This window comes from Montipora capricornis, chromosome 2 (genome assembly GCF_036669925.1).
Source record: "Montipora capricornis isolate CH-2021 chromosome 2, ASM3666992v2, whole genome shotgun sequence".
Lineage (NCBI taxonomy): Eukaryota > Metazoa > Cnidaria > Anthozoa > Scleractinia > Acroporidae > Montipora > Montipora capricornis.
The window spans coordinates 16093854-16111840 of record NC_090884.1 but is presented as its reverse complement, the minus strand read 5'-3'; the positions used below and the strand labels follow the sequence as shown (position 1 = coordinate 16111840).

The 17987-nt window shown below is 40.3% G+C and overlaps 1 protein-coding gene across 3 annotated transcripts in view; it reads right to left on the bottom strand.

Annotated features, from left to right (window-relative positions):
* LOC138038956 (uncharacterized) overlaps positions 1 to 17987 on the bottom strand; it is a 39601-nt gene that overhangs the window by 16675 nt on the left and 4939 nt on the right. For all 3 annotated transcript variants that reach the window (XM_068885069.1, XM_068885071.1, XM_068885072.1), the window contains 8 exons: positions 15954 to 16198; positions 14767 to 14962; positions 8333 to 8452; positions 6095 to 6157; positions 5568 to 5665; positions 4785 to 4982; positions 3942 to 4195; positions 650 to 843 (listed from right to left, as the gene is read on the bottom strand). In XM_068885069.1, the coding sequence (XP_068741170.1) occupies positions 650 to 843; positions 3942 to 4195; positions 4785 to 4982; positions 5568 to 5665; positions 6095 to 6157; positions 8333 to 8452; positions 14767 to 14962; positions 15954 to 16198 (1368 nt within the window). The remainder of the gene's footprint in view (positions 1 to 649; positions 844 to 3941; positions 4196 to 4784; positions 4983 to 5567; positions 5666 to 6094; positions 6158 to 8332; positions 8453 to 14766; positions 14963 to 15953; positions 16199 to 17987) is intronic.

The window sequence follows — 17987 nt, the reverse complement described above, 5'->3', positions numbered from 1 at the left end:
ATTTAAAAGTCTTGTTCTCTTCATTAAGAGTATTATGTATTATGCTCAATTACATTTAATTTAGTGGGCAGGCAAATTTTACTTCAAAATTAGTCTGTTGGCACAGATATGTTTAAATCTTTCGGTATGCCGGATTACTGGCCGTTGCGTCTGCGTCCCTCTCAAGTTGTATTTTGATTCTGTTCTCTTCGTCAGCAGGGATGTCAAAGAGTGACCGCACTCGCTATTTAGCTTCCCACACATTTGTTTATCACTTATCTCCAATAAATCATAAATGGAGAATACGTCCATTGCACCGGGATCGCGGGGGTCATGGGTTAATTCGAATCCCGTTGAAGTCGCTTGAATTTTTCAGGTGTTTAAAAAGTGACAATTGCTTAAATTGTCTACACCCTTTGGTATTATAATTCCTCTATTTACTCGGACGAAGATGAAATGAGCCTAAATCTCAGGTAAATGGGTGTCAAAGAAACCTAAAGATACGTCACATGGTGAGCAAGTGAAAAAAAGATCATCGAAGCGTGGAGTAAATAAAGTAACGAAGTACGCGGAAAGTTAAATGCCCGGAGGTAGAGCAATGTTAGCTTCTCGAGTAACTAAAACAGGTAACTAAAACAGTTTTTAATAAGAAGCGAACATGACAGGGTACCTGTGATCAAGTCTTCTCTCCTCTCTTGCTCTGTAATACCTGGTCCTTTCCTCGTGGCCCGCCGGATGAAATAATCGGCTTTTCCCATGAGGAAAGTGCCTTTCAATCTTTTTGGACATTGTGGAAGTAGATTTCTCTCACATTTCTTAATGACTTCACTCGCTTTAGCCAAACGAACTTCAGATACGTCTTTTCTGTAAAGACAAATTGAATGAAAACTTCATATATAATGGCCCGGCAGAAAACAATTGCTCTCGGATCGAATGAAGTTTCTTTAGGGTCTGTAACACAGAGAACACAAAAGCCTTATTTCTTGTGCCCTGAGAGGTGTTTCTCGAGATCCTCCCAAACTTTTCGGGCGTATTTTTGATATCATTAGGGAGTTTAAGCACGAGCGTTTTTGAGACGCGGACGGCAACCGGAAGTGACCTGTTTTCTCTTTTAACTTCTCTTCACACAGCTACATTTACATTATCAAGTATCCTTGCTGCATTCGAGATGATTAGTATAAAAATCTGGGAGACAACGCTGTCCTGGCCCGCGAAATGTTCTCTTCCGGTTGCCGTCCGCGTCTCAAAAACGCGCGTGCTTAAGCTCCCTATTTTCAAAACGAAAACGGGGCGGAGAGGGGTTGACGAGTAATGGAACTCGCCTTACCCTCACACACTCAACGCCGTATGAAGTTGAGTCTACTGGTTCTCTACACTGCTTAGAGAAGTGTTTCCCAGAGTACTCTGGCTGTCCCTCTGATCAAAGCGAACATTCATTTGCTTTGGTCCGATTGAATGGCAGTCATCCTAACTAGTGGTGCAGGTGGGCCTGTTTCCATTAGCATTGATACTCTAATAAATTTAAAGCTATTTTGATATTTTTCATAATTTAACATTCCCGTTTGCAATTCATTATTTTTCTCACTGGTGATGTCAAATGACCAACCTTTCTCAACACTACGCAGATCGTGGTTTTGCTACTGGCATTTTGGCTCCAAGTTTTTGACACCCTTTCAGACGAGGCCTTTTCGTTTAAGATCATCCAACGTTTTGCATCATCGTATTGATTAAAAATGGTGACCAAATGTACATGTTAATGGTAATTGATGTTAAATACCGAACATATCACATACAGTCTCAGTGACGGTTTACTGTTCTTTCTCTGGAGTGATGTTGGACGTCAGCTGCGTCTGCAAGCCGCTATCAATCCATATTTGATGTCACCAACCCACCCAGCTTATGGATGAATGAGAAAGGTCTCACAGTGTTAATTGACAGGTCGTTACACGTGGGGTCTACGGTTCATAGGCTTTATCCAAGGGAACTTGAAATCTAACCATATGCAGTTGCTATTACAAGAACTACAAACGAACCATTTTCTGCTCAGTTATTTTTTAGACCCTGAGTGTTGGTCCGACCGGGCTTTAAACCCGCAATGTTCCGCACGAAAGCCCGCCGGATGGTCAACTATCTGCCGAGCCACCGATCATCGGTGCATGGGTGCACATTGATGCTGCATCCGTTTCTTTATAGTTCAACGGCGTTAGAACAAAGCAATCTTGCATACCCATGCAATGCACGTCTGTAAAGCCTGCACTTACAGGGCTTATCTTGTTTCCAAGAAAACAATACTGCTTCCCTTCACCATGATGATGCTAACAAGAGATGTCCTCAGTGTTGGAACTGAAGAATCTGGCTTTGGGTGTGCTCTGTTAACTTTGCAGAAGCACAAATGGTGGGACACCTCTTTGGGATACATCTTCAAAGTTGCATGCTTAATTCGGATATACGTCCAGCCTAGTTTAGTTAAAGCCACGTTTAAACTACAGCGCAAAATAGATCGATACAGATAAGGAACACAATTGACTACGGCAACTTTAAATGCAAAAGAAAAAACAAAAACAAAAAAGAAGAAAAACAATGGATACGGATCAATGAATGCCAGACACTGTTATTCTGTCATGGGACAACAGTTCCATTTTTGATCAATCCATTCAAAGTAACTTAAGCGTCAACTATGTACTGACAATAGAATAGTTAACGATAGCATTCGTGGCATTTTCAAGTTGGAGGTTTGGAAACCCGATATCTTTAATTAAGGTGTAAGTTAGAGGGACATTATTTCCTGTTGTTAAAGTAACGTTAAAGTCGCGGAGAGGGGCTAGAGGACGCTTGGTCACCGTGACGCTTGTGACAATCGGCGTGCTTATAAGAACTTGCAACACCTGAAGACATCTGACGACTCCGTAGGGTCAGGCTAAAGCCATTCGACTGATTTCAAATCAAGGCCGAGTAGTTGGAACCCCTACTAACTATCGAAAATCATGGGTCCAAGTTGACCAAACCAATGCGTTAATCGCCAGGAGTTTTAATCTCTATTAGGGCTCCTCCGGCTTAAACAACTCGCTCCCGCTATGAAAATTGGTTCAGGCAAGATTACAGGAGCATTCGTACCAGTGACGGTGGGGGTACAATCAACCACATTCGAGGTGCCAGAAGGGATCAAAAAAGGTTTCGGGTCTCATTTGTCTGCCTATGCTAAGTCTACGAAATAAAGTCCCCAATGAAAAGGATGTGGAGCGGAGAATGAGAGTTAGAAAGATCATCGCAGCAACTCCAGCCGTTGAAAGAAAGCCTGAAGCAATCCAGGCTTGGATGGGATTTGTACCCGTGGCCGTAAGATTCCAACTGAGCTATCAAGCCAGCTGGGATAGTCTCAGTCGTAATCAACCAGCTTCCTGCTGGCTTAATAGTTCTCTTGGAAGAGTAGTGTAGCGCAAATCGTACGGTTACCTGGTCGAATCCCGGTTAAGTCTGGATTTCTTCAGGCTTACTTGCAACAGCTGAACTTGCTTATCAAACAGCGATGATCTTTCTAACTCTCTCCACTGAGAAGTTCAAATACATGAATATTCATATATTCTATCGTAAGAACCAGACGACCAATTACCTGTCATTCTCAGCATCGATAGGAGCCCATAAGCAGGAACCTACCACTCCAATACTAGGTTAATGTGATAGCATTTTCACAGAACAAGCTATTTTTAGGTGAGTTCTTATAAGTTTTAGCCTGCACAAGTGACCATTCTCTATCCCATTTCTCATGCAAGACTTGCGATTGGCTGGAAATGTTTGGTTTCGCGGGAAAATCAATCTAAAAATAACTTGGTCTATAAAAACCACGTTCCTCAAATACAATGAAGTTGTACGGTCCTAATCATGGGCTCCCGGTATCGATCTTTTTGTTTTTGGTGGGAAATACCATATTTACAATGTTTGTTTTTTTTTTTTTTTCAAATTACCTTAGATCAGGAAACTTCGTGCGGGATGTCTTCAAAAGAAACATAATAAGTCTATTCATGCTTCTTATGACACACCGCTTGCTTTCGTTCTCTTTCTGCTCTGCCCAGATTCCTGCCACTTCTTCAAACAGTCGTTCTGCCAGATGCTCTTCGTCGCTTGTTAAGCCAACGGCCGCTGACCTTTCTGCCAACAGGGCTGCTGCATTGTATCGGTTTACTGCAGTCTCTTCATTTAAACAAGCAGGTTCCAAGCACTAATGCCAAAACATAAATATGGATAATATAGATTACGTTTCTGGTTTGATGTTAATTTGTCGGCCAGTGTTGTGATTGTTACACTGAACCAACGTGAGAATTGGGTTGCTTCAGCGTGTATTTAGCTTCTGAGTTTACAACCACTTTACTTCAGTTGTTTCTACATCTTTCTTTTTTCAGTTCTTTTTTGCTTCCTCTCGAGCACACGTGTTGTTTTTGCAGTCACGTCATCCGACGTCACACATAGTCCAGTCCTAACGCGCGCATGACGCCTAGCACTAATTCACGTGCTAAAGAAACACATCTTGCCGAATCACTGAAACTACTCTTAGCAAGATCGTTTGAAGACTCACAGGTTTAATACACAAGGCTAAACCGAGAGCCGTATTTCTGTCGCCGGTATGTGTTTTTCTAGGTGGACATTACTTCTTACTCCAGGCAAAAAGGAAAAAAGGTGTAGCCAATTCATTTTTTATTTAATTGTGCACGAACTGTGACATTCAACATCTTTCTACAAAAAAAATGCATCATTGCATATATTTTCCCCTTTCAAAAAACAGTTTTATAGCCAATTACAAATACCAGTACCTCAGAGGACTTTTCCATGTACTCATTTGCCAGATCAAAGTCCTCGGCTTGTCGATACACAGCAGAAATGATGTAATAGGCCTTAGCCTGAAGAAAAGGCCAGTTGCCTGAGTTATGACGGGTAGCGCGTGCGCAGACATATTGACAAGTGGCAAGACAGTCGTCCATTTTGTTCTGCCCAAAATTCATGATGGCTTCCTTGAAGAAAAAATAAGACCATAAGAGTGAAGTGTTAAGCTGACAACTTTATACAAATTAAACGACCGTTTTCTAGGGTTTTATAGACCATGAAGAGGGAAACATCCATTGAGTGTTTTCACTCACGTGATCAGTAACGTTGTTTTTCCACCGACACAAAACAAAACGTTTGCATGATAATAGAGCTCAATTCCCGAAGTATTAGTTGGGGACACCAACATGGCCGCCATTTCTTTGCGTAGGGATACCAACATGGCCTCTGTGACGTCACGTGAAAACACTCTATAGTCGCATTTGAAAGTTTATGGGCGCATGACTTTGTAGAGCCCGCTGACCGGTGGGAGATATTGTCCATTCAGGACCTAGATAAGCGGCCTAACTCCCAAGATTTCTTAACAGCTCAATGGGTTGAGAGTCAGGCTGGTTTTTCGGGGGTCGTGGGTTTGAATCCTGCCTCGGAAAAGTAACTAGTTTCCAATCCTTCGCGCGGGTGCATTGCACCTCAATCATCTGTGGTTGCATTTGAAAACACATAAGGCCCATGGTCGACCAAGACACGAAGTCCCTCACGTCACAAGTATTCACCTCTAGTTTTACAGCCAACACGAGGTCGTTAAACCGGGGTTTTCCGCCGACACTCGCATCTAACTTTTGCATGTCTCGAAGGAACTGATCGTACTGACCTGAAATTTAAAATGATAGTAATAAAAAAAGGGTTAGAAAAATGCAGCCCGTTGGCTTTCCTCTTTTTTTCTTGCATATTATTCATTCCCACACAACAACCCCCGCCCCACTCGGCTAAGAAGGCTTATTGGGGTGAGCTTCGGCATCTTGAGAGTTAGCAACACCTTAGCAATACAACAATGACTTGCATGTGCGGCGTGCGGTGCACTTACTTTTTTGAGTTCGTCTGATTGGTTAGGAATGCCCAAAGGATTTTCATTTTACGACATTTTACAACCGGACTTTGAGTCCGTACGTTAGTCCCTCATTTAGTGCCTTTTTTCACTAAATGGAAGTTACTAAATAAATAAATAAATAAATAAATAAATAAACAGTTTAAACTATTATGATTTTTTTTTGACCACAAAAATTAAAATCCATCCACAAACCATTGTCTCCAAGATTTTGAAAATGCATTCTGATGACACGTGCCGTTCTACCGGCTAAAACCCCTAAAACAGATAGAACAGAAATAAGGAAACGAAAGGTCAATTATAATTATGCTCCCATAAAACATCAGCTCCTGCCTTTGAGGATGGTGCCTATTTATTATTGTTATTGCGCATACGTTCTGCGCATCTCGAGATACTTGGACTTCCTATGGGTGATGCTTATTAATTAATACAGGGATATTTTTGCGCGGTTAAAAACTATGCGGAGAAGCAGAACTTAGCAAGTGCTCTTGGTATCCAAAAAGAAAATTGGGGGTAACTATGCATTTTTCAGAGATAATTAAGCTCCAATTTGGAAAAGAACGCCATACATTGCTTTGTATTTCAAAGCTTTTTACAAATACTGTTGATTAATTATCTTCGAAAAATGCGTGGTTACCCCTAATTTTCTTTTTTGATTTCAATAACACTTGTTAAGGTCTGCTTTTCCCGCAGATTCAGTAAACCGCGCAAAAATACCTTTGATTTAGTAGGCACCGACCTTAAGAAGGGGGAAATGACAGAGAGAGCTAATATGAATATAGGTTGTTTGCAACCAATCTCTGGAGACACAAATAACAATGCTGCATTGTACAATCGCCGGTGGACGAACAAAATGAGCTAATGAGAGATCTTTTCTTTTCGTCCAGCAATTGTACCACGGCGACGATGGCGTCATGTGAAAACAACAGAGATTCTCTATTTTGAAGTTAGTATAATTATCCCATAATACTCTTTGTTTGCCCCTCCAAATTTTGCATATTAAAGGCGCTGTTTGACTCTGCAATTTTTCGTGCAACCTGCCTGGCAACGCCATTTCTACAAACGTTTTCACATTACGAAACAAGTTGTTTTACCGGTGTTACAATGAGCAACGTTTCATGCAACTTGTCTCCTTTCGATGGTCACATGAGGTTAAAGGCACATTTTCATTGGCTGGTGCCGCAAACCGTTGGGACATAAGATGCAGGACAGATGAAAAAAATCGTTGCAACCGCTGAGGAAAGCAGATCTCAATTCTACTTTCCGCAACGGTTTCTGCAACTGGTCGCGCAACGTTTTTGGCCGTTGCAAAGTATGCTACATTGGGCAATAACTCGTGCAACTGTCTCGCAACAGCTTTGCGAGACAAGTTGCACATAAAATTGCACAGTATAACAGCTCTCGGTTTCAGCATTGCGCTAACGTGAAACAGCAAACGACAGGATACTGTTTGCCATGAGACCTTTAAAATTTATTCTAACTAATCTTCTTTTTTGTGAATTTTCTAAAATGGCAAATAAGTTTCTTTGACTTTGCCGGTTTAATTTCAAGCCCCAAGAGAAATCGAAAACAATGGTTATGCAAAATTATGGGGGTAAACAAAGTGTAATATATAGATATAGCCAGGCCTAAAAGCCAGGCCTAAAAGCGGAGCTCCAGCAATCAAATAAATGAGAAAACCAAAGGTCGTCAAGGCATCATGCAACCTAATCAGATTCAAAATTAAAAATCTTCTAAAGATATGCCAAAAATTGCAATATAGAGAAAAAAGCAGCTCTAAACAAATTGAAAATAAAAATATCCCTCCGACGCTTGACTTGAATAACTGGTGTGTTTTGCGCATCGTCAAGGCCAAAAATACAAAAACATGAAAGAAAAAGATTTGTCGAGTTTCATAACCATCTCCACGTAGTAACTATTATTAAACGAGAAAGAACAGGCTCCCATGTTGAAGAGCTTACTACAGGGCGTGGAAAAATTCCTTGAGTTAACCCGTTCCCAAGTAAATTTATTTTAGAAACAAGTTTTTCCGCGAAAAGTATCGTATTTCCCTTGACGCTGGAATAGCTTTGTTTTGAATGGCTTTTATTTATTTATTTATTTATTTATTTATTTATTTATTTGTCCATTATATTCCATTTGTAATGCTTTCTCTAGGATTAATTATCTGCTAATAAAACACATATAATGACAGGAGATCTTAGCAAGCTCTAATCGAACGGTTCTAGGAAGATCCCCTATCTACAATTTATAAGCTATTGAAAACAGCATACTAACTGTAATAGTTTATAACAGTGTACATCCTGAATCCCCAAAGGAAAATTGGCTCTTACAAAGGTGGGCGTGCTGAGTGCTGAATCTACTCGGGAAAGGGTTCACTCCTCGGTCAAGAAAGGGGGATAAAGGTTCCCCTTGATGAGCTACTGACTTTACCTTGTATTTTTATCTTCGGGATTGGCTTTTCTACTTCAGTTATTGTTCTTCCGTTTTGAAAGTCGCGAGGATCCGTTCCTCTCTCGTGTGACTTAATTTGCCAACTCCTTTCATCTAGAACTAAGCAAATCATGAAAATAAACTACTTTTGTAGTCGTGAATTATATTTCTGCCTAGCAACAATTACAAAAGCTTACAAATTTCAAAAGAATGGAATTAACATTTAACATTTAAATAGACTGGTTTTGAATTGTGCAGCAACAAAAGAACACAGTCGAGGTTCAGGGGAATAACTTGCATTTTCCTTTGTTTTGAACAAAACAGAATGCTAATTATTCCCCTGAACCTCGACTCTATCCTTTTGTTGTTGCACAATTCGAAACTAGCCTATTGCTTTCCTTGGATACCGCGTTTGAATCTCACAAAAACTTCGTGTCAAACTGACGCGAAGTCGTGAAATCTTTCCGAGCCTGAGAATGGCCGTTTTCACACTAGAAGACGAACAAATCGTTTAAACGGACCAATCGTCCTGTGGTTTGGTCGATTAATGTGAATTCAAGACGACCAATTGACCCATATCACTCAATGTCCAAACAAAAGATTTTGCCCGTCGAACCTCTCATTTAGTGTGAGGCTGGACGGGCAAAGTCAATGCAAAGACAAAGCCTTTATTCCCAACGGACTCCAAAATGGCCGCCGAGTGATAAAGGTGAATTCCGCTAGTCTTGTCGGACGGAACAACATGTCCTCCTCCCCGAATTTACTGATATACACAATTGCTAATTTGCTCTGAATTTACTATTATCGTTAATTTAGGACACTGTGTCCCAGGACTTGTGGTAGCAGAGAAAACAAGGAAGACAAAAATCATACCCGTGGATAGGATTTGAACCCGGAGTTTCAACCCTATAAGAACCGATTCTCTCCGCTTCACCGCTGAAGATCAAGACACCGCTCTTTCCAAATTAAAAGAAAAACATTATTTAAGTCTCCCATAGAATATTATTGCTGAAGAGTAATTAGGCCTAAGGTAGACTAATTAGGAGGCGTGGGCTTTAATTTCAAAATGTTTAGCTTTGTCGTGAGTTTGGAAACAGACCTTTTGCAGTGTTTAATATTGTTTGTTGCCGAGTGATAATTAATACAGCATTATCAAATTAATAGTGTTTAAATATTGTCTATGAGCAGCTATCGGTGTGAGGTGGTCAAGTGGTTAGGTAACGGGTTAAATTAATCAACATTCCCATATCCATACACTTGGGCTGTCTTTTCAAACAAATGTGACCATTTCCCACAATTTATATCAAGCTTTCAGTCTTCTGAAATTAACAATAATAGTTAATTCAGATAAATAGACCATATTCGTATTCTCAGCATTGGACTGGAATTAGCTTGCAATGGAGGCTAATGTGAGGGAATCTTTCCAAATGTAAATACTTTTTTAATATATTCCCCCGCATTAGCCTCCATTGCAAATTACAATCTTGGACAAATTAAATGGAACATTGAGACCACCCCTCCCCCCAAAATCAGTGATGGGAAAATGGCGCGTTTTGGCCTTCACACACTTTCATCCTTGATTTGGGGGAGAGGGGGCATTTCTGTTCCACTTTATTCTGTCCAAGATTGTCTATGAGCCCCTGCTTGCCGTTACCAGTAGTATATGGGGTAATCACGACACGAAATCTGCTCTCGTTCGCTCAAAAGTTACATCATCCGAGAGCACATCTCCCATTCAAAAAATAAACTGAACAAGGCGACACTGAAAAAATCTAAATACAAGTGGCATTTCACGTTAACATAAATTGTAAACAAAAAAGGGAATAAAACTATTGGGAAAAAAAATAAAAAGAAAATGAAATCGGATGTAAGGAGGATTCGAACCTTCTACCACAGGTTATCCACCCCATACAACTATCCAACGTACCCACATTCAACGCTTTAGACTTTGCATCCGTGCGTTCACCATACCGAATACGCAAACTTGTTGAATTTTTAAGAACTGCATTTGCGCTCCCTTAAATTTGTTGGCGATATTTACCTGATCTATCTTCTGATTTTTCCACGCTGAAAAATAGAGCATGATTTACGTTCACAAAAGTGTTGATGGGCACGATTTGCGGGCTATCAGCAACGAATTTTGTCGATTTTTCACGATTTTATCGTCTGGCCAGAAAGGTGACAGAACAGATTAACACTTTTTTCCATTGCTTGTTAACCGTGCTTAACCGTTGAAAAGCGTCTCAAAACAGACGTTAATCGTATAAAAAGTCTTGTGAATCGTGCCTTAAACGTTTTAATGTCACGTAAAACCATTCAAGTGCTCTGCAAAGCTTTAAAGGCGCTACTTTAATGCTTGAGTCTTTTGCCATTGCTTCGTTTAATCTCAGCGATGCGACCCTACATAGACCCTATAGTTTTATCGATTAACTCCCCAGAAATACTTCCAGAGTAAGATCAGTAGTGGGCTTGAGAACTCTAACTCTTACTTTTGTTTCCTCGGGTATTCTTTTTGTCGATGACAATTTTTTCGTCAATTTTACGTAGAGTTATACCCTTATTCTTGATCGTACTGGCAAATTTTTACTTTAGGTTTGGCTTTTTTATACGCTCCGCTTCTCTTAAAATATCTTCCATGTAGTATCTCAACATAGCAACACTAGCGACGAGCGTGACTTCGTCAGAGGCCAGTGGTTTCGGATGATTAATGTGTTGACATATGACCTCTTAATTGACCAAATCTTGAATTTGTGGCATCATAGCCTGCATGGACAATCTTGGACAAATTAAATGGAACATTGAGACCACCCCTCCCCCAAAATCAGTGATGGGAAAATGGCGCGTTTTGGCCTTCACACACTTTCATCATTTCTGTTCCACTTTATTCTGTCCAAGATTGTAGTTCAATTCTAATACTGAGAATACGAATATGATCTATACGAAGTGGAGGACTGGACGGAGTTCATTATTAAAGCCTGACAATGGGCCGACAAACTGGATAAATACTGGTACTAGGTATGGCTTGGTAACCTTACTTTTTGCACTAACCGTCGCCGATTTATTCGTCTTCTGTTTTTAAAACGGCCAATTTGATTGGGCGAAATTAACAGGGTATGCTCTTACACACTTATTCTCTATTACTATTTTCTTTAAAGTTTTGAATAACCGAGGAAAGTCGCGGAAGCATTAATCAGTAGCCATATAAGATTTATATGCATGATGATTGTGTGGGTACAGTGAGAGCATCAAAAGGTGCTAAAAAAAGACCGGTCACGTGAAGGATCGCCAAGACCTAAACCTGCCCCGATTAACGAGTAAAATCGTGTGGCATTAGACAGAGTAAATATGAAATCTTAAGTCTCACTATAAGGACTGAGAGGGTTAAGGGGACATGGGTTTTAAGTGAATGTAGATACCGGTAATGCTTTTACTCCTAAACCGGGCCCTTGACAAGTTAAATTAAATCGTCTGGCCTCAGAGTGGTCCATCTTTAGGAGATAAAGGAATTCAGAAATGGAAATAATTAGACGCACGCCGATTTCAGTAAGCGTCACAAGTGTCTCCTTGCTTTTCTCTGTTAAAGTCAACATGATAAAGACAGATTTGTTTGAGGCAGAAAGAGTCTTTCTAGTGTCTCATCAAAGTAGTCTTGAAAGCGCTATGGTGAATTATGCTGCCCATAAATAATCCCGCAGATTATATTGCAGCGCCCACAAAATCTCAATCCACAAGGCCAGGAAAGCTTCTTCGGAGATTCTTTCTATCACTGTATAATTTAAACAATCTTTAGCGTACATGCCGACACGTCCAGCAGCTAGAGGCGTCGGAACGTATTCAAATGAGTAGCCTGATATAGTAGGCTTAAAATCTAAAGCCTTTTCTTCCGTAATTTTACTTTCAGAGATACCAATAACCGTTGACTAAAATCATAACAATATCCTAACACTCACCTTATTGTGAGAAATATCTTACAAATGCTTAGATTTAACGGGAAGCTTCGTGTTGCACAGAGCAGTTTTCAATTGAGTGTCGAAAATAATTAGCGAATTGCATTACTTCACTCAGTGATTGGTTCAAAGTTCTCGCGCCACGTTTTCAACCAATCAGAAGTGAAACAACTGTATCAACTGTATAAATCACTATCCAGTGGATAAGCTATAGTGAAACTAATTGCGCTATCCAAGGGATGGTGATTTATACGGTGGATAGAGTTATCCACCTTTTGAACAACTGGGAACTGGTCGTAAGTGCTTCTCTTCCAACAAAAACCACAAAACTTCACTGAGTTTGCGTATGTCACTCATGCTTCAAAAGTGGTTCAATGTGCAAAATTTGTGCACTAATTATCAGTTTGCTTTAACACGAGAACGAATGCTTATGTTCGTATGACTTTGCTGTACGTGAAATGGATTTATAGCTGCAAGCCAGTCAATAACGCCCATCAAGATATTTAAAAATAATCACTTTCGGTTAGTACTAAAAAATAACGGGTTGAACGGTTTGGCATTCGAAAGCTTTTGTAGTTCTAATGTGGAAATAGCAGTTATTCCATGAGCGCGTGTTGGATATGAAATGCTAAGTATCCAACGAGGCTCGAAGCACGAATCGGCTATAATCACAGTCACATCCCACAAGCGCGAATGGAATAATTGTTTTCTTCAATTTCCACTTATTTCTGAACGCTTGGACACTTGGAAATTAAAGACAATCAGTTTCCATATTAGGTCATACGGTCTATGAGAAAATAACAGAGACTGGGTGAACCAATCAGAAAGCTAGAACCGCAATGTCCCAGGTGGAAAGTTAAATAAACGACACGCTTTTATCCGGCAAGTTCAAGCATTCGATAGTCATTCCCAAACAATATGGTGAGTCAATGGTTGACATTATTATTATTATTATTATTATTATTATTATTATTATTATTATTATTATTATTATTATTATTATCATTATTATTATTATTATTTATTTATTTATTTATTTTGGTAAAGATAAATGGGGAACGTCAGTTGCCTGTATTCCTAGAGGGGAAGAGATGAAGAGCAAGGGGACAGTTCGTGACGCTTATAAGAAGAGTGTGTTACATATCTGTTACATATGAGTCATCCCCAGATATGATATCTGGAACAAAGACAAACGAACAGTTATGCACCAGTCATTTGAAACCCCCGCAACCCCACCCCTCATTCGGGCCTTAGCGGGGGACTGCGGGGACTTTCACCTCATATACACTCCATTTTGGTTCCCCGGTAGGCGGGGAATTCGCTGGAAGTCACGGTCTTCGCATCTCCTACCGGGGCAATTAAGCGGGGCAGTCACTCCTTGGACAGCGGTCTTCACTTTCGCGCCTCATAGTAATTTTGCATACATTATTGTCGCTATTCCGGTCTGGATAATGCTTTGTAAAGTTTCTTATTGCCATGGACCGAAGAAGGCTGTTGTAGCCGAAAATCTGGAAAGTTTGATCGACAAAGGTAGGCACATTTTTAATGATATTGTATGCTCTGGACTCATTGTTGTCGAATGAAAATATAGAAAGAATCGTTCCGGGATGCTTGCGCTTGAGTTTAATGTTCGCGAATGAAGATTGAAAGAATCCTTCCGGTATGCATGTCCTTTTCACCCAAATTTTTTTACGCAACGGGCAACTGGTTTTGACCTATGACCTATTTAATTATCACAAATAGAGCTTTAAGTTATGTCTATTATTATAAGGACTGCTTTTTCTTGTGAGTTTACATGCTTTCTATGTGATGTTCGTTGGCTACGAAGATTTTCTTAGTCATGGGTTCAAGAACCTTGCTTTTAGTCACATGTCATAGAGTGAAAATTCGGTCAATAGACCATTTCCGAATTCTAGCCTGCCTCATCTTCAAAGCGAGTCTAAGTGCGAAGTTTTTGTTATGAAGATTAGTTTTCATTCATATGTAAAGTAGAACTAATTACCACCACAAAACCTTTGCACTTAGACTCGCTTTGAAGAGGAGGCAGGCTTGAATTTGGAAATGGCCAATTAAACTCTATTTGTGCGATTGACACTACTGTGATAGTTGCCCGGTGTGTTTCATTGTCAATTTATCCAGAAGTATCAATGAAACTACTACAATAAAGATATTTTGACATACTCACTGTGCATTGAGGAGCCTTTGCAAGTTATTTGCTTGCGGCTGAAAGATGTTTTCATGGTTGCCGACAGTGTCTTTCAACCAGTGTGTTACGCTTGGCAATGATAAGTTGTTTTACAAAGGGAGTACCATGTGTTAAACAGTAGGGGCGGGGGAATGCACCACTCACTTTGCAGTGCACAGTGCAGTGCACAGTGCAAAACATTACGCATTTTTCTTTCAGGGTCTCTGACCAGAGAAGGAAAATAAGAGTATTTTACTGACAAGGAGTTTGACATCAATTGAAAGCTAAACAAAGGTAGATACCTTCATCACCGTAATTGGAACTCCGACAAAGTTGCATTCCAACCATGTAGTAACAAGGGTTGTCCCTTTCCACGGGTAACAAAAACGTTATGTTTCCTTCGTAATCCCGAAGTTGTTGACCCTTAAAATCCATCTTGCTTGAAAATATATATGCATAGGGACGTACTTCCGGTATGATCCTGAACATTCCACCTCCCTTTTAAAAAGTGGAAAAGAGAACACAGTGAAACGATATTTTTTTGTAGTTATCTCGTATTGAGATCTTAAATGGCTAATTTTTGTAACAGGCACCTTTAAATGTTGTTATGGTTATTGTTGTTGTTGTTGTTGTTGTTGTTGTTGTTGAAATGAAACGAATGTATATCTGAAGTGCGGGTTATGGATGACTAAGACAAGTACTTTGCAGCAATTGTCGCTTTTTATGAAGCACCAAAGTTGGGAGCAGGTCAATTTGTTGGTCTCATTTGTTCCCGTGAAGGACTTGATGAATAAAATGAAACGAATGTGTGGCTTCATAGCTCAGTTGGTAGAGCCAATTGCACCGGCATCATCGCAGTGGTCATGAGTTCGAATCTCGTTGGAGCCACCTGAAATTTTCAGGTGTCTATAACAAGCGAAAATTGCTTAGAGCGGTTTTCAATTGAGTGTCGAAAGGAATTAGCGAATTGCATTACTTCATTCAGTGATTGGTTCAAAGTTCTCGCACCACTTTTTCAACCAATCAAAAGTGAAACCCAAACCAATCGTGGCTCGCGCGTGCACATTTTCCCGCGCTTTGTGTCGGCTACGTGTAATTACTTCGGGTTTTGATTGGTTTACTGGATTGCCACCGTCCTTTTTAATTGGCCAAAGTAATTACTAAACGGGGCCTACGGTTTACCTTCCTAACCATTTGCAGATGTCATTACAAAGGCAGCGCTTTCTCCTTTTTTTTTTTTTGAAGACCGCGAGTGTTGATCCGGCCGGATTTGAAGTCACGACCTCCAGTACGGTAGTCCAAAAGTCATTGTCCAAAAGTGACAGTTTGTCCAAAGGCGTGATCTGATTGGCTTAATGTACTCAGGAGAATCACGGTGCGCAATGACTTTTGGGCGAATGATGTGGGCCTTTAACTGAACCAACCGGTTGGCGGTTTATGATACTCCTATTGCTGATAGAACGTTTTAAAAGCACGCAAACCACCTTACCGTGATGTACAGCTGTTCTACCTCTGATGACGTCTTACATGCCCACAATTCGCCACTGTGTTCGTCCTTCACTGCAACTATGTACTGCACCACTAAGAAGGATCCATGCCTTCCAAATATGATTGGGTGGAGGGGGTATCCATACACCTGGTTAAACTGAATGTCATCTGAGAACTGTTTACACTTGCCTAGGATGGCGATGCGAGCGCGGCTTGGCCAGAATCTGTTCGTGGTTGGATGTGCAGCTAGAATGTATTTTAAGAAAGAACGATTGTTGGGGGTTACCAATCGTAAGACAGAAAAGACCTAATTGGTCAAATACAAAGAGCGAAGGAGGTTTAAGTAAAATCGGAACCACCCAAAGACACTAACATCCCTGAAATCGTGATATTGGTCAAAACGAGAATCTAATCAGTGGGCATGAATATCCAACGCTGTAATCCGTCAACCATTTACTACAAAGGATTGTTCGAGTTTAAAGTGTGGACTGCAATCCAGTGTTACCTTCAGTGGAGAAGTTTGACTGAGGTCAGCGACCTGTTTCTCAGAAAAAGCTCCAAACAGCAACCTTTTTAACACTAATAATATCCGCTTATTCGAAAAAGGTCATCTTTTAACAAATTGTTTTAAGAACAGAAAAAACAAAACATTTTCAAAGTTCCAGGAACTGAACCGTTTTCCTTTCAAGGGAACATTTTTTTTATTTCACCCGTAATAAGACCGAAAAGTTCCGGGACTTTCGACAAACGCCTCCTAGTCCAGTGAGAGTTTTCAATTTGATCAAGATGGCAAAATTTTCCTCTGAAATAGCAATTTTCTTTATATTAGAGTCTAATGGGTATTGATGTTGCACCTGTGTCGGTACCCATAAAGCATCTTAATTAATCTTTTTAGTCCTGGACTGAATTATGGGGAGTTGATTTCTCAGTCTACTAAAATTCCTTGTGAACGAAATCCTGTGGTGTTTTCATCCAAATGAAACTTCTGATCCTTTCTCCATTTGTTAGCAATCATCCTTTCCAATTTCAGAGAAATCGACCGATCTGTGAATATTTTAAAATTTTTGTCTTAGCGACATAACGAAAGGTCAACAGATTGCGGGCAAGTTTGCATGGGCCTTGAGTTACGCGATGACAGATCATGTCAAACATATTCTTTTCAAAAAATTCCTCCGAATTGCAAAGTATCCACTCGGAAAACAAGAAAATCAGTCTAAGAGCTTATTCTACGCAGAAAGTAGGTTCTGGAGGTGATTTTGAGAGTGGAAAACACGTTTCCGACCGAAGGTTTGATCACGCCACGTGGAACACTAATTTGATAACACAACAACTAAGACGCTAACCTTTATTTGACATGAATACCCTTCACAATTGCCACAAGAACAGCCAGATATTTTTGCTTGGCTCTGAAGAAGCTCCCTGTGTAATTGTTCCTTCTCGAGTGAATTCGAAGGAACAAAAGGCCTAATACGTCTCATCTCTCCAATACCCGACAGATGATGTCAATATTGCGGTCCCCAGTAAGCTCCTCATAAATCTGAGCCCCTCCGGGAGCCCCTAGACATTTACGTGTGTCAGTTTGAGAAGCAGGTGTGTTGTTTACCATAACAACTCTTATTACTCAGATTATAAGAAGACCCACTTAGCATGAATTTAGACTTCGTTGGGTGACTTCGTTGGTTGAGTTTGTTTTCTAAATAACGTCATAACCTTAACTTGTCTTTAATCCTCTTATTTCCAAAATATTCGCTGCGTCCATTATTATAAGGAGTACGTGGGCTTGCTCAAGCCACCAACCTGCAATCCACCAGGTCAATGAAGAGTAACGCCACAGGTTTTCGAGGTTATTGATCTGGAATTTGCAACGGTCGATCTCGGCTTGATTCAACTGATCAAAATCTCTCTGTCGAACGGCATGCATCGCGCGCGTCGTTCGAGGTTTTTTCATGATAAGAAACATCCGTTGATCGTATGTCTCTATCTTGTAATCGGAGGCATGTTTTCGAATTAAATGCTGGATTAGCTTTATTGTTCC